Genomic DNA, 16,487 nt, shown 5'->3' with positions numbered 1-16,487 from the left:
TAGTATTCATGCTTAATGTGAACTGCAAGATTAAGATTTGAAGAGCTTTATCACGTAGGCGAGTGCTTGGCATTGTTGTTTATCTATCCCCATCATACCTATGCAAGATCCGTACACCGCAATGGTTGCAAACGATGAGCATATTCAGTACCCAATTCAATAGGCATGTGATTTAGGGGTTGCTTGGCTAGATGGCCAGTGACTAGTTGGAAGTTTGGCTAAAAATTAGCCCACCTATTAGCTCCTTGTTTGGATGAGTTAGAGCTGATTTAGGCTAATTTTTAGCTGTCTAGTAATTAGCTGTAGTATCCAAACAAGCCCTATATCGGCACGTGACCTGTTTCGTCTAAAATGTTAGCCCACGAGCGCCAATCTTCCTGTCCGAGTCCAGTGAACAAGGCCAACAATGGATAGGTGTTATTAATAATGAATTCATGTTTGGATTCACAAAAATGTTGGATAATGGAGTATACGTTGAGTCTATTTATCGGCTAATTCAGCCACTGACTGACTTCGTTTATTAAGGAAGCGGTTCAGTTTTTTTTTTAAGAAGGAAGGATGGGATGGGCTTCCAATCTTTGGCCCATTTGGCCACTGGCTGGGTTAAGCAGTCAGGTGCCAGGGCCTTTACTCAATTCCTCTGCTCCAGCTCGGCATTTGTATTTTTGGAGAAGGCTTCAGTTCAGTGTTCATTCACTCTGACATTACGTCTCATAGCGACGAGGATTGTCAATGCAGCTAATGCTGCCACCAAAGCATCAATACCGATGCGAGTCAAATGATTAGAATGACCAATCTCTCACAAAACAAATCATGATAATTCTTGTATGGACAAAACTCTGTATCTGTAGAACACGGGACAGATACTGGACAATCTCACAAAACAAGTCATGAAAATGCTTATCATGCACCGTGACAATCAGCCAAATCACCGACGAACAATGCACAGGTATTTGCCCAACTAGACTGGACAGCCAAAGTCCAAAAGACCACGGAAAGGCTACTTGAATGTAAGGTGATTGATACAGGTGCCTAATGATATCGCTAGGTCGATATACAAGTTAGTTCCTATTTATGATGGACATTTGCTTACACACATTAAGCATTGATGCTAATTTAAACGACCACGGGCCCAGACTAGACGACTTCGAACACTTCATGGATCACAACTTCACCAGGTCCAGAAACTACTGAATGCCGGGATAAATTAAGGAACACAGGAATCCAAAACTGATGATATATCAAAATTTCATAGAACAAATCGGTTCTTCATCAGCTTTCACAAGCAAAATGCGCTCCAAGTGGAAACACAGCGCAAAAAAAGTACTATCAAGCATATAAAACTTTACCCATTTCATAGAACATTCAATTCAACCGGCTTGGAACACAGGCAGCAAAAGATTGCTACAATATATAGAGGTCTCGTAAAGTGGAACTCTCATCTATCCTACAGATAATGAACATCCTGCGGCATAACAAAGCACAAATGTCTGCATACTCAAAGACACTCAAGATAGGCCAATAGAGTTTATCTCTTCTTTGACACACCGACAGTCTTTCCACGCCTCCCGGTGGTCTTGGTGTGCTGGCCACGGACACGCAGGCCCCAGTAGTGACGCAGACCACGGTGGTTCCTGGACAACACAAGGGTTTTGTGTCATATATAGAACGCAACAAGAAAACAGATATTCGAATCACGAGCATATTCTGTGTGAAGAGCAGATAACAGTTCCAACACAGATGAACAAGTTTTCACCACAAAGAGACATTGGCTGTGTACAATTATGAAAAAACATGAACAACACTAACAAAGAGGAAAATGCAACTAATATTTTCAACAATGCCGTGACAATAAATATGTGGGCATGCTAACTTGTGTATAGCAGTACAACATCAATCAATAATAGTAACAGAAAAACATGATGATAGACTGACCTGATCTTCTTCAGCCTCTCAAGGTCATCCCTGAGCTTCATGTCAAGGGCATTGGAAACAACCTGAGAGAACCTACCATCCTTGTAATCCTTCTTCCTGTTGAGGAACCAGTCAGGGACCTTAAACTGGCGGGGGTTTGCAACCACAGTCATGAGGCGCTCAAGCTCATCCGCGGATAGCTCACCAGCCCTGCACAAAAAATATAATCATTCATCATATCTGAACTTCATGCAATATGGGATTCCTGCAGTAACATACAATATTAGACAGACATCCTTGTGGCACAGTTGGCTAATATGGAACAATTAAAATTTAGTGGGACTGGGACAGTGGTGCAATAAAACAATCTCAAACTTCAGCAAACATGAGCAAACTGGAAACATTGACCAAAAGCCTAGACAAGTATTTGCAATTCTACACTTATAATAGTCATATGGATGGCAAGGGCTTTAAAACACATTTTCAAACGGGGCTCACTGCATTTTCCCAAGTAGTCAGAAATGCTAACTTACAATCCACACTGAGCAACAGATGACTACTGAAAACAATCAGTAGATACAGTATGTTCCACAGTTGCCAAGTTTACACATGGAGGCAACCAAAATTGGCTTAACAGTTTATAACCTTACAATTTATCTCCATATTCATATACCAATACAAAAAACTACTGCCCAACAGGTCCAAAAACTAAGCTAAACCTAATTCAGGATACAGAAGTTGAACAACTTCAAAACATGTTTGTTCATTGAATAGAAATAAACATTAACAGATATTTTTCCAAAAACTAATAATAAATAAAAAACATAGTTCTCGGTTCTCTATGGCTACAGCATGAACTTTCAGTACCTAAAATGAAATCATTGCTGAGGAATGCATGTCAACAGTTCTGATAAAGTTAGCTGTGGTTTTAATGCACCCAGCAAGTTGGAAACAAATTTCAGCATGCTCATAAATAAAGCGCTAAATTGGCAAATTATGATGACAAAAGGCACAAAAAGGAAATTGATTATTTACGTATAAAAGCACCAATCGCCCAGCGCTTATACTCGTTAAAGCAGGATCTACCAACCTTAATTTCAAAGGATTTCAATGAAAATTGACTGGCGTCTAAATTAAGATTCTAACTCCCAAAAAAACTGTTCGTCCAACCTAGACAGCTGCAGCCCAATACATGTCCAAATGAGGCGATCCCTCGCCCCGGCACCACCAAACTCCACAAGAACCATCTACAATTCGCGATGCTAATCACCGACAACGCCCCCTTGCATCTCGTCCTCATTCCACTAAATGCACCAACTGCAAAACCCCATCCAAAACTCACCGCTTGTTCATGTCGATGTCGGCCTTCTTGCAGACGATGTTGGAGAAGCGGCGGCCGACACCCTTGATGGAGGTCATGGCGAACATGATCTTCTGCTTGCCATCCACGTTGGTGTTGAGCAGACGCAGGATGTGCTGGAAGTCCTCCCCCGCGATCAGCGACTGCAAAGCCAACAACGCCAACCGCGCGTCAGACCAATCGCCGACCCGTGGCGGCTCAGTGGGGCCACAAAAGAAGATAGGGCGGAGCTCTTACCATGGCGGCAGCGGCTGGTGGAGCTCGGGAGCGCGGGGGTAGGGTTTCTCCTCTCGCTGGCGGCGGCGGCGTTGCGAGGCGGGCTTTAAAGTTGGGAGTGTGATGGGGTGGAAGCAAACCCTAGTGGACGCGGATCGACGGCTAGGATGGATGCGAAGATGCGGAGTGGGGTTGGGTGGGCTTTACGGACTGTTTTGACCTAGTTTGGGCCTGCATGGGCAAAAACATAAGGTTCAGGAGTGAACATCTAGCCCATCATTTTATTGTATCTGGCTTTTTTTTAGACGGATTTTCTTGTATCTGGCTACGCCGTCTGCGTTTTCCTTTTTGCTTGATTTGATTTGAAGTTTAACTTTTTCTTGAGAATGATTTGAAGATTGAATTTAAATTAGTTTCAGAATATTAAGAATAAAAAATTGAATGAGTTCATTTCCCGTAACTGTTCTTAATAGAAGATACAAAAATTTAAAAAAGTAACACTATTTGTATTATGCTTATTGTTGGGATTATTAATTGGACGTACCCAGTGCAGAGAGCTCCCGCTCTATGCGGGACCTGGAGAAGGGTGTCAGTGGCAAGTCTTACCCTCACGCTGTGCAATGCGAGGAAATCACGACTCGAACCCGGGACCTTCTGGTCACAGGTGGTAAGACTCTACCCTCGCCCCTTGCTTATTGTTGGGATTGTTAATTATTAAAAAAAAGGGGTAAATCCCCCCATGTTGTCATGGGATTTGGGAAAAAAATAGAAGCATAAATCCCCCCATGTTGTCATGAGTTTGATGGGGAGTAGAATAATTTCGTACATTTGAGATTTCAGATTTTATAGTAGTTGGAGATGTGAATGCAAGTAATTTGCTATATCTCTGTATCGTGGGTGGTGGGAAATTTTCTGCAAAGAAAATTAGAGCACACAAGATGTTAATCCATCAAGTAATAAAAAGAAATAAATTAACGCAGCATGAATTTGAAGGACCCGATTGGAGGAGGCCAATTTCCGCGGCGTCTCCAAGAACGCTGGCCGTCCAGAAATAAGGCAAACAAAAACCATTGCCCCCGTGCTGAATTTTAGTGGCCTACATGAGCTTGGAACGTCTCCACCCAAACACACATGGGGTTCGCTGGTAGGGATCTACGGAGCTGATACAAGACATGGGAAATAGAGAAGCGCTGCATCATACTCATGACAGCACTTTCCAGCTTGATGCCTGTAGGGCCTGTTCTGTTGCCTCGAAATAAGGGTCTATTTGGAACGCGGAAAATATTTCCTGTTCATGTGTTTTTCATGTAAAATTGAACTGATTCCTGTAAAATTCCTACGAAACCTCTAAGATTTGAGATGGCTGCTTAACATTGGATGGCCAGAACAAAAATGATAGCATGAAATGTTGCGGTGCAAGATAAAACTTTGTAGTAGGGCTTTGTTTTATGTAAGGCTAATCCCAATCCATGGTATCATGCTCCAATATCCAATGCTAACACATCATAAGAAGAGTATTGAATTAAAGGGCGTATCCAGTGCAGAGAGCTCCCGCTCTGTGCGGGGTCTGGGGAAGGATGTCAGTGACAAACCTTATCCTCGCCTGTGCAATGCGAGGAGACCGCGACTCAAACCCGGAACCTTCCGATCACATACGGTAAGACTCTACCGCTTGCACCAGACCCATCCAAGAAGAGTATTGAATTATTAGGGGAAAAACATCTACAATGCATGATATCATGTTACTATATACAATGCTGTCATAGTAATTAATTATTTTGTATGTTGCTTCTATGAATGTGGTTCCAAACTGTTAAAATGGATGCTAAATTGTTGCATTTCGTGCCAAAACTACAAAGCCCTAGAATCCAAACAGTTCGAATCCAAACAGATCTGACAGTCCTTTTTAACGAACAAACACTGTTTTGCTCTCATAACAAATCAGCATAAGCCAAATTTCAGCGAAACGAACAGGGCCTAGCATGACATCTAATAATAACTGTATGTTATAAGTTATAACCAATAGAGTAACCTAAGAGATAAAATGGGTACATTGCAGGATCAGACTGCTCGAAAAGTCAAAATGTGGCAACAAGGGCGCATCAACTCCATTCAGATAGAAACATTTACAGCTACATCCATCATTCCTTCGGTTACATCCATCACCCTTCGGCTGATCCTCTGCAGTGTCTGTCACACGAATCACGCTGCAAACATGTAGAGGCGATTTTGCACTTCCATTTCCATCAAACAGAAAACAGACAGGTTGGTATGTGCTACTAGTAACCACTAACCGCCCACTGGGAACTATCGTTACATGTAAAGCAGCAGAACAATCGTGGTTGCAGCCCTGCAATCACGAAAGGAATTTCATAGTGCTACACAGACAAACAAGCGACAACTTATAACCGCCAACACATGGCTTTTCTTTTCTTCTCTAATTTCTGTACATGGAACAAAATTACACATGCATACCATGGGTACCAATTCTTAACACGGAGTTTGGGTCAACCAGGAGGACAACAGAAAACTTCCACACATGTATATCTACAACAAAATGTTGACCCAGATTGTGGGTCGTATAGAAGAACAAGTCAGGAAAGTTTCATGATCTACAGCCTCAGTATAGAAGAACCAAAAGTCAGGAAAGCTTAAGAACCAACTGTGCCATGCTTCTCACGGACCATCCCAGCTCCAAGCAGTGTCTCGCACACTGTCAATACAAATAAAAAACAAGACCTTTTAGTTAAAAGATTGTGAGGAACAAGCAATTGAATGCCAAAGGATTTGACATGATTTAAGAAATTTAAACAGACAGCGGCATCAACCTAATTTTGTTTCCCATCTAAAGTAACAATTAGCAATGGTTATTTAACAGTTGCTCATCAGCTAGCACAGAGTGATCTAAAGAAAGGACCAGGATGGACAAGTCACGCTACTTCCCAGAGCTTCAGATGTTCTTGACCATGAGAAGGACGAATGAAAACTAGAATAAGCATTAGTAAAGTGGACTTGTAATGCCTAAGGAGATCACAAGTGTCAACAGGGAGCAGTTCCAACAAGTTTCTGACTCAATGCAAATGAGAGGCAGAAGTTGTTACAAACTTTGTTCACACATTATTTCTTTGGTTTTAAAAAGATGGCTCAAGCTCATAGTCATAGATGGACATCTGAACCACAACTTATAACAGATGCTGATATTTGCAATGTGTGCATGCTACATGCGATTAATGATTTGCATGTCTTCAAAAGCATACATAAGATTCATAACATGACCAAGCATATTTGTGATGAAGAATTTTCTTACCAACAAAAATTCATCCACGCCAGTCGCCAGCCCAACAATCTCTCCTTTAGACCATCCAGGCAGCACTGTTATCCATAAATGTTACCAATGAGTACCCACTACCAACTATCCTTGATGTCCACCAAAACAGTTCCTATCAAACGAGGGAGTTGATTTACTACACTGGTCGTTTTGAACAGGCGCGTGTAACAGTAAAAAATCCCGAGGTGTGTGTGGTGTGGTGAGTTTTGTATTGGCTATTTGAGCCTTCCTTTTCCCTATCTTAATGCAATGATACGCAGCCCTCCTGTGTATTCTAGAAAAAAATTTACTACACTGGTTAAAGAACTCCTAGAATCAAAAGCAACTAGAAAAGATGCATATCTGTGTATGGACCTGGCGCCTATGAATTCATGTGAAAATTTGCTCAAATCAAGCACATGCATCTGCTCAAAATATTGCCTGAAACTTTTTCCAGTTTTTTTTTCCAAAATAAAACTGAGATTTAGAAGCTCTGATAAGGATTGTCCGGTTTGGCGATTTCTACAGATGCTTGATCATAACTGTGAACTGATATTTTCATGACTCGTGCCTGATTTCAGACAAAACTTAACTATAACTACAGCAATTCATAGACAGAGACACAGAGTTATATAACTACATCAGAGGCATGCCTTCACAAGTTGCTGCCACAACTTAAACATCTAGGGTAAATCTACTGGTGACCAATATATGAACTCAAGTCATTAACGATACAACAAGTTGGTATGTACTAATAATACCTGTCTACAGCTACCATATATGCATCCATAAGTACCACAAAACACGTACCCGAAAGTATTCTCAGTTTCTCAGTGATGATGGAAAGTGCAAATGTAAGGAACAATTTTCTTAAACTTATAAGCTGAATGATAAAATATTTTGTAATCTCTAGAACAATACCTTTTATAGTAGAAAATAGAATGGTCATGCATTAACAGGTTCTCTAGAAGCTAGGTCATCTTCCATGCTGTTATTACTGTATATGACATCCTCTCCATGAAGTTGACCCTCCCCACAAGTTTGAGTAGGCTTAACCACATTTTCACCAACATCTGAAATGTTGAGCACGGGAGCTTTTATTCCTGCTTCATTGAAACTCTCACCAGTCATTCCTACCTTAATAGTTGCATCATCCATTTCAACCATATCCTTTTTAAGTGACTTTGACTCAGTCAAGGTCACCAACATATCTTCACAACTAGAAGAGTGTTTCAAATCTGGTAAAAGTGAGCCAGTTCTGTCCTCAATAATCTCCACTTGCTGAACATATAACTTCACAGATACTCCACTGTCAACTGCAGAAGCACTGTGATCTTCATTAGTACCTTTATCTCTATAGGCATCCATTGAGGTTCCATTTACAATAGTAGTTCTATCTTCCAAGCTTTTAGCTTCCATTGAGATTTGACTATACCCTACAACCATAGTTTTAAACTCACGCTTATCAGCCTTTTCATCCATAATGACTAAAGGTATTTTAGTGTCCACAGGAGCTGCGTAAGCTTTCTCATCCTCTTGATTAGCACAATGGGCAGATGTCAAATTAGATTCAGTTTTGCCTGTTATGGGAGCAGCTCCAACAGAAAGTTCACTAGATAAACGGTTTTCACCTTTCCCAATCTCATTAGATAAACAAGAACATTGATCCACAGTCACCGGAGTAGCAAGTGAATTTGAATGACTGGAATTAGATTTATCTTCACACTTCTGTTCCGAGATAGTATTTTCAGCAATCGATCTCCCATTGGTTTCTTTGTATTTCTCTTCTTGAATGTTTTCTGCTTCAGCCATGCACTGCATGTTGACTCCACAATTAGCTCCTGGAAGTGTATGCAACTTAACTGTCTTACCATCACCTATGGATACCGGGGATGTCCTTTCTATAGTTAATTTAGCTTCATTTTCTTCTGCAGCAGGAGACTGGTCCAATGTCAAGTCTGCAGAGTTTCCTAAAGGATGAGGACTCTCATGACGCTTAATTTCAAGATTGTCAGAGGCATCAAGTTCACTAGAAACATGAATGGGTGTCACAGATCCACTTGCTTCACTGAGCATTTTAGCATCCATCTTATCAGATCCAACAGCATTAGCTGCAATAACAAATAAGAATTGCTCAGATATGGGACTACGGCATTACCAGATCAAAAAGGAAGAAAAAAAGCTACAGCATCACAATATCTGAACAAAGAGAAAACTTTTCTTGGAACAGTTTAGTATTTAGACCTGTCTTGGTAGTGACCTGTCCATCAACTGTTTGTGTTGGCAGCAACCTCTTCTCTAGTAGACCAGTCCCATTCATAATCAAGAGATTTAACGACTTGATTCTTTGTTTCTTGGAAGGTTGAACAGGCTTAAAACCAAAAACAGTTGTCCAAGTATTCTCCATTTCAGTCACAGCAGATACTACTAGTTTCTGAACATTGAGGGAACAAAGGGCCTACAAAATAATAAATTAACCCCAAAAAGGCAAAAACATGTCAGAAGTTCTGAAAACAGGAATGCAAACATGGGTGTACACACAAACAAAAAAATTGATCTGATTACAAGTAGGTTCGTGCTCTGCTCTTCTGAATCTGAACATCAACAAGTAAAAAAAATGAAAGTAGAAAACTGCCACAGGCTATATACAAAATCTCCTTAGCCTCACAAAGCATACAATAGAATGGATACCATTTGACAAATCAGAATACATATCTACATATGTACATTGCAATACGCTGTGTTATAGCACAAAACCAGGTTCAAAATATGCCAGTCAATTCTGCAATCATACTAGGGTAGAGATGATAAATCTAACAATCTCAAATCTTTTGAAGAAAGACTAAGAGACATGTTGATACCAGCACATGAGTAAGACAATTCTGCCAACTAGGACTAATTATACAGTTGTATTAACCAATCTGTTAACATCACCAGCCTATGTGAAGGTAAACTGGTAGTCTGGAACAGAACAAGGCAGAAATATCTTTAAAGGACACAAGAAGCAAGACATGTGAAGTATGAACAAGGAGAAATGACAGTTGACAGCAAGTGACTGCAAGCTCTAGTACTCACGAATGCACAGCTGGGAAGGGAAAGTAAATTACCGATTCAATTCCATTCAGTAGTCGACGCAACATCCCTTGGTGCCTATACATGCCTCTTGTGCCTATGAATGGCATTTCCGCTAAATCAGTTCCATGAATCCTGATTCATGCAGGGAAAAAGTGAAGCATTTTAGAAATGAAACTAAGTTAGAATTCATAAATTCACAACAAGAACAAGAAAAGAGGGGCAAGTTTGTAGGTTTCACATTATACGTCACACGTAGAAGTTGTTTGGGGTATGAATAAGGAACAAATATCATGACAAAGTTCAAGTTTTCAAAAAACAACAGTTGATTAATGCTTATACGTATATACAAATTACTTTCAGGACACCTTGATGGTGAAATGGTAAACATGCGAGACTCAAAGTATCATCTAAAGTGCACCCTCAGCACATATTTTCAGTATACACATGTTGCATGCAAAATTTGATTTGAATAATCAGAACAGGAGATGGGGATGGCTGACATTTTGACGCAGAAGCTTAATAGTATTAGGGAAAACAATTTAGCCAGGTTCGGGGCTTGGGATGCGCGTAACTTTTGCCTTCCGATAAAAAAAGACACTATATTCTACATTTGCATCTATAATTCACATATCTACATGTTATGGCAAGTGGAGCCGGCCCAGGGGCCCACGCGCTCACAGTACCAAAGGACTTGCAAGGTTTTATAGAAACTCGTGTCAAACCCTGTTACAGTATTTGTTTCATTGCCCACTTAGCCCTTGTCCATAACAAGGAAGCAAGTAGTTTCCAACAAACACTGAAATTCCTTGCAACCAAGGAGTGAATCTGAAATTAGTATAACAAAATATAACAACATATGAACATACAAATGTACCTTACAGATGCCGCAGATATTACTTCATCACCCCGTTCCAGGATAAATGCATAGAAACCACTGAAGTCTAAACGACTGAAATCAGAACTGCAATATTGTTTAATAGAATTTCAGTAAGTGATTATATTGAGATTTTGAAAAATAATTCAAGAAAATTTGTGTGATGAACAATCAAGTAGAGTCCAAAGAATACAAAGACAGAAATGACAGCTCTAGAAATGTTACAGCTAGCTCCCTAGGTACTTCCAAATTCCTAGACATGCTCTTGCAGACTCAAAAGAAAAGTGAAGGGTAAGGAAACAAAGTTCCTAGATCCAAAGAGTTGTTGGTCCATTGCAATTGCAGCTAGTTCAGGAAAATCATTCATCTTGATCTTTTATGGAGGTGTAACCACAATGAATCAAGAGCACGAAGGCATACATACCTACAATTATATGCAACATTGTGAATCATATTAATTCCACTTCTCTCGTCAATGTGTGGCTGAAAGCACTCATCCAGAACTGTGAAAGCGAGGGCTATCTTGGAGTTGCATTGTGCCATTTTTTCTTTATTTTTTGGGGGCACGGCCTGATCATTAGGAAAACAGCGAGCCAGACTCCACGAAAATCCAGCCTCCATATGATTCTTTATCCCAAGAAGCTTGTTTAGTCGTTTATAAATCTGTGTTATTTCAACGAATAGAACAGCCTTAGTGTCCATGTTTATAAAAAGAACATACATATACAACAACAACAAAGCCTTTAAGTCCCAAACAAGTTGGGGTAGGCTAGAGTTGAAACCCAGCAGAAGCAATCAAGGTTCAGGCACGTGAATAGCTGTTTTCCAAGCACTCCTATCTAAAAGAAGAGATGGCTCGGGAAAACTTGGTAGATTGATTATGGAGGTACCAAATGAGTACAATATATATAGGCAAGGATTGTCAAGGGTTTATAGAAACACCCAATCAACGGTGATCCTTGCCGAAACCAAGATCATCTACCATAAAACCCCAAGGGGCGCCTACAGGCGCACTCAGCCCCAAGCCCAGGGCGTAACAGCCCATACAGTAATGGTAATAGCCCAAGCTACAGCCCATAATATAGCAGTCTAACACTATCTAAGACTAAGTCTTTGGGTATATTCCATCCTTTCAAGTCTCCTTTTATTGCCTCTACCCAAGTCAACTTCGGTCTTCCTCTGCCTCTCTTCACGTTACTATCCTGGCTTAGGATTCTACTACGCACCGGTGCCTCTAGAGGTCTCCGTTGGACATGTCCAAACCATCTCAACCGGTGTTGGACAAGGTAAAAAAACAGCAGATACAATACATTTCTAAAGACAGTTGACCATGATTAACTGAGATGTGTAAGGAAATGTGAAATTTCATGGGCTAATTGAATGCTAAGGTAAATTGTATTAACATGGTAAATACTTTTCACATGTTGCTTCAGCTGCAAATTTGCTGGAGATTTATTGGTAATGTCCTTTAATAGAACCCCTGAGGGATATGATTCAGGTCAGCCATGCTGCTCAGAAGCATCAAGCATCATCATCCAGGATGAACATTATAATATATGGTATAGTATGCTACCCAATAAACTCTAAAATACTGAAGCAAAAACTCTGTACCTTTCTACATCCTGGACTGCAAAAGCAATCAGAGGTACCAGGTATGGTACAATCAGAGTCTGTCCCGGTTCCAGATGAACAAGTTTGGTGATCTGCGAAGTGCAAAATTATTGTGTAAGGAAATGTACAGATGCACAGAGAGAGAAGGATGCACAGAGTAGAAAGTCTTACATTTCCTTGAACATTGCAAACAAGAAAGTAATAGCTCAGGAGAAGATGATGGCTTTTCTTGGGGAAAACCACAGAACCTACATAAACAGCTGCGACAATACCAATCGCCAGAGGGGAGCTGCAGAGGCAATTGGCATAAATAAATTAAATAAACATAAAAGCATCCAAAAACAGAATAGACATTCTAGATATATAAGAAAATGAAACAAATTAAAATTAATATACCATCCCAGCAGCTATCTCAAAAGTCTCGCTCAATCTAGGGGTGCATCCCCCCCCCCCCCCCCCCACACACACACACAACAGATATATATCTGTATGCTTACCTTAATTCCCAAGCAATCCAAATGAAAAGTGGAAGCACAGTGATCACAGCACACCAAATCACCACCATCCCCACAAATAGCACAAGTATCATCATGTTCATCCTCGCCCTTATCTATCTTGTAAAATCCCTTATTTTCACATCGTGTGTGCTTCTCCCATGCATCAAGTAAGCATTGCAACAAAGATACCCTACCACCTTCCAGAAAGATGTTTGCATAGGGCTTCTTCTCTTTTGAACCAGCATGAAGTTCAAACTTCGCTACTGTGAGAATCTTGGAACAGCACCCACAGAAAATACCCTCCCTGGTAATTTTACCTGCCAACATTTCCCTGGTTCTATTTTTGTTCATGTATTTGACCTGCATGTCTTCAGAAACAACCCCCAGATCTATCATCCATGAATATACTGTACGCTTCCATTCATACGGAATATAGCCATCCATGTTATCCTCCGTATCATGGGTACTCCCACGGACAAGAAGCCCACATCTCCGATCTTTTACCCTATCCTCCTTGTTTTGATGCTTGTTTCTAGAACCTCTATTAGCAAGGATATCTTTTGAGCTTCTGCTTCTGTTTCTGCTAACCCCACGTTTCTTTTCAGCACCACAAATTTCTTTATTAGTCCTTCTCTTAACTATATTCTTTTTTAGCAATGCTAGATCATCCTTCGATATGGCATCTGAAGCACCTGGTTTAGTATTATTAAGTTTAGATGAGCGGCCCATATTTTGAAACTGTTCTTGGAAAACTGCATAAGCCTTAGTGATTGACCAATAGCCAACCCCGGCAGGAGAAACATAGACTGAGTCTTCATAATCTTTGTTTTTCCTCTGCCTTAGGTCAATTTTCCACCCATTATCTAAAAGCACACGTTTTATCTTGTTCCTGAGATCCTGCTTGTGTGTGTTAAGCGGTCCTCCCCTTGGCTTCTTCATTTTAAGCTTGTTGAGCACAGGGCCAGATGTGCCTTGCAGATCAACAGCTTTCGATTGTGCCTTCTTTGACAAACTCTCTGACGACCCTTTATGCTCAAGCAATCGCTTTTTCAGATTCTTCTGTTCACTTGATTTAGTGCTATCATCTTTCAAGCTCAGAGAATAGTTCTTCAGTTGTTGCTTTGAATTTTGTTGTTTCATTTTCTGGCCCAAAGAAACTCCCACTACGCTTGGATCACTTTTCCTCAGCGCAACAGGAGAGAGTAGCTTTCCCACAACTCTCTTCTCACCATTTGCATCCTGCTTCCGAAATTCTGCAGGGGCACCACTTTTCTCTTCATATCCTTTATATCTCTCTTTCGTTTCTCCATCTGCCTTGCTGTTCCTGTGCTGAAACTTCTCAGCAACAGTTTCCATGTCCACGGTACAGTCCTTCATTGGCACCTTATGGCCACCAAACTCTCCATCCAACTTAGTTGTAATTGCAAGAGTCTTGCCATCACTGGTTTCCTTATCAATCACCTTGGTGTTCTTCATTGGCATCTTGTCATCCCCAGTTTCCTCATCCACCTTATTAACCTTCTTGGACAGAAGCTTGCAATCATTACTCTCCATCGCCGCACCATTGTTCTTCGGCAGGAGCTTTAAAACACCTCTCTTTGTTGGAATCCTAACATTACCAGTCTCCCCATCCACCTCAGTTTGCCTCGACAGAATCTTACCATCACCAGCATCCCTGGCCACCTTATCATGCTTTGGCAATATCCTTAAAACACCCCTTTTCCCTTGCAACCTTAAAACCTCCTGTTGGCCAGAAATGATGGCTTTGCCCTGATCGGTCTTCAATGGCGTCCGTCTTTCATGTTTCTGCAGCTCCACCTGCCTCCTCTTGTCACCCAAACTCGATACTTGCTCCTTCATTTTTGAGGCGCTGCTTGCCTTCATACCCACCCCACCTTTGTCATCCAGAACACGCCCTCCCCTTACCTCTGGCCTCTCAAACCGCCATGTCGGGAGCCCCCGGGGCAGCATTTTTCCACCAGTTCCACCCTTAGATGCACCTCCACTACATCTACTGCCACCACCATGGACAGTCTCAACTCTGATCCTCTTGGCAGCAGGCTGCGAACTACTGTTCTCCAGCTGAACTCCCGTTTTCTTCTCTGAACCATCTCCATCACTGGACTTAACCCCTGAAACCTTCTCAGGACTAGCAGTCACGGGTTTCTCCTCCGACAGATCACCACCGCCTTGGCTGCCGGCACCGGCATTGCCCACCGACGCGGCACCACTAGCATTCCGCCGCGTGGAGATGCAGAACTCGTCGGCCTCGGAGTCGCTGGACTCCATCACCAGCTGCCGCTTCCGCGGCCTCGTCGCCGCCGCGGCCTCCGAGCCGCGGCCTTCTCCGTCGGAACCCATCAAAAGCTTCGCAAAACCGATCCCCAGAAGAGCTCAAACCTCCCGCTCCAAAACCATCGCCGGGCGGCCCTGGATCAAGAACCACGATTAAAAAAACGAAGCAATACCAATCCAAACCTGAACCCAACAAAAAAACGCGAGGTAAAAGAAAGAAAAATCCGCGACGGCGCGGCCATCGCCCGCCCGGGAGGCCGTTTCCGGGTCGGAATTCCGCGCGATGGGACGAGTCGGGGCTCACCTGGATTGCGGGAGCGCGACGGAGGCGGCGGAGCGGTCGGGTTGCGGCGCTGGAGGGTAGGGTTTCGGGGATCGCGGGGGATTTGGGGGAGGGACTGCGAGAAGCCGACGGGATTGGCTTGGCCTGCTGCTTCTCGTGTTCGTCGTCGGGGGGGCGGGTCTACGGATTAAAACGGGAGATGAGGAAGGGGCTATTTGACAATTTTCCGTGTACTGATGATATTTGCAGTAAACGCCCTGTAGGGCAACAGCCTGTTCATTTGGCTGGGGTTTGTCGTAAACGATCGTAAATTTCAACTGAAACGGTATTTTTCTCTCATACAAACCAGCCAGCAATACTTCTTCATGAACCAGCAACGATATGAACCAACCAAACGAACAGGTTGCAAGTCATTTTGCCGTTGGGATCCCTTTGCCGTTTTGCATGTCAGCTTTGGACTCGGTTTTTTAGCTTCGTTTCATAGTTTTTTTTTTCTCTTTTTCCCGCATGATATCTCTTTATTTCCTAGCAAAAAGGCCTATACGTTATAACGGGAGGAAAAAAGCTATCAAACGTTCAAAGAAAACAAAGGCGGAATGTTACATATCTATTTATATTGGTCTCATTCGGCTTGCTGAAACTTAGCTGAATTAGCTGAAAAACACAGTTCTGGCTAAATTGTTATAAGAGAAAAAACATTGTTCCGACTGAAAAAACAAGTTGAATGGTGCGGATTATAAGGTAAGCCGAACGGAGCCATTTTACCCTTTCTATAAACTTTAATAGCTATAATTTATCTTACGATGACCACATGACGTGCGTCGTGCGCCTCGCTAGTGTCGAATGGCGTGTGTAGTTGGTGTAGATACGTAGCCGTCTACGATGACGTCTGGACTCGTCTTTTCGGTACGATAGTGTTGTCGATGTAGATGTGGAACCGTTAGGGCATGTACAGCGCGTCTGTACACCCCGTCTGTACGTCGTATATTTTACAAAAAGAACCCCGGTTGTGAGGAGACGAGCTCGCCCCGTCATTTCGCGAGACGACGAGCGTG

General features: G+C 42.1%; 2 protein-coding genes across 4 annotated transcripts; both read right to left on the bottom strand.

Annotated features, from left to right (window-relative positions):
- Positions 1 to 1,336: 1,336 nt before the first annotated feature.
- On the bottom strand, positions 1,337 to 3,624 carry LOC136545275 (small ribosomal subunit protein uS13z/uS13y/uS13x). The gene is made up of 4 exons (XM_066537313.1): positions 3,512 to 3,624; positions 3,257 to 3,417; positions 1,936 to 2,124; positions 1,337 to 1,634 (listed from the first exon to the last, which is right to left on the bottom strand). The coding sequence occupies exons 1-4, from the start codon at positions 3,512 to 3,514 to the stop codon at positions 1,529 to 1,531; spliced, it is 459 nt and encodes a 152-aa protein (XP_066393410.1). The 5' UTR covers positions 3,515 to 3,624; the 3' UTR covers positions 1,337 to 1,528.
- A 1,938-nt stretch (positions 3,625 to 5,562) lies between these two features.
- On the bottom strand, positions 5,563 to 15,595 carry LOC136541491 (uncharacterized). 3 transcript variants are annotated; one of them, XM_066533400.1, is made up of 13 exons: positions 15,454 to 15,595; positions 12,855 to 15,284; positions 12,529 to 12,646; positions 12,358 to 12,449; positions 11,171 to 11,409; positions 10,747 to 10,833; positions 9,905 to 10,004; positions 9,042 to 9,255; positions 7,719 to 8,908; positions 6,798 to 6,862; positions 6,154 to 6,203; positions 5,966 to 6,037; positions 5,563 to 5,840 (listed from the first exon to the last, which is right to left on the bottom strand). In XM_066533400.1, exons 2-9 carry the CDS (start codon positions 15,213 to 15,215, stop codon positions 7,743 to 7,745), a joined length of 4,377 nt encoding a protein of 1,458 aa, XP_066389497.1. In that variant the 5' UTR covers positions 15,216 to 15,284; positions 15,454 to 15,595; the 3' UTR covers positions 5,563 to 5,840; positions 5,966 to 6,037; positions 6,154 to 6,203; positions 6,798 to 6,862; positions 7,719 to 7,742. The 3 variants fall into 3 exon arrangements, with proteins under 3 accessions (XP_066389497.1, XP_066389496.1, XP_066389495.1); XM_066533399.1 differs by lacking the exon at positions 5,563 to 5,840 and having other exon boundaries at positions 5,862 to 6,203; positions 6,798 to 6,930; XM_066533398.1 differs by lacking the exon at positions 5,563 to 5,840 and having other exon boundaries at positions 5,862 to 6,203.
- Positions 15,596 to 16,487: the final 892 nt, after the last annotated feature.

This window comes from Miscanthus floridulus, chromosome 3 (assembly GCF_019320115.1).
Source record: "Miscanthus floridulus cultivar M001 chromosome 3, ASM1932011v1, whole genome shotgun sequence".
Lineage (NCBI taxonomy): Eukaryota > Viridiplantae > Streptophyta > Magnoliopsida > Poales > Poaceae > Miscanthus > Miscanthus floridulus.
This window is presented reverse-complemented; position numbering and strand designations above follow the sequence as displayed.

Coding starts and splice junctions, on each gene's coding strand:
- LOC136545275 (XM_066537313.1), bottom strand. Junction 2,125..3,256: donor GACATCGACATGAACAAGCG/GTGAGTTTTGGA, acceptor TTTTTTGTGCAG/GGCTGGTGAGCTATCCGCGG. Junction 1,635..1,935: donor GAGAGGCTGAAGAAGATCAG/GTCAGTCTATCA, acceptor TGTGTTGTCCAG/GAACCACCGTGGTCTGCGTC.
- LOC136541491 (XM_066533400.1), bottom strand. CDS start 15,215: ATGGGTTCCGACGGAGAAGGCCGCGGCTCGGAGGCCGCGGCGGCGACG. Junction 11,410..12,357: donor GCAGTCCAGGATGTAGAAAG/GTACAGAGTTTT, acceptor GAAATAACACAG/ATTTATAAACGACTAAACAA. Junction 10,834..11,170: donor AATGTTGCATATAATTGTAG/GTATGTATGCCT, acceptor ACAATATTGCAG/TTCTGATTTCAGTCGTTTAG.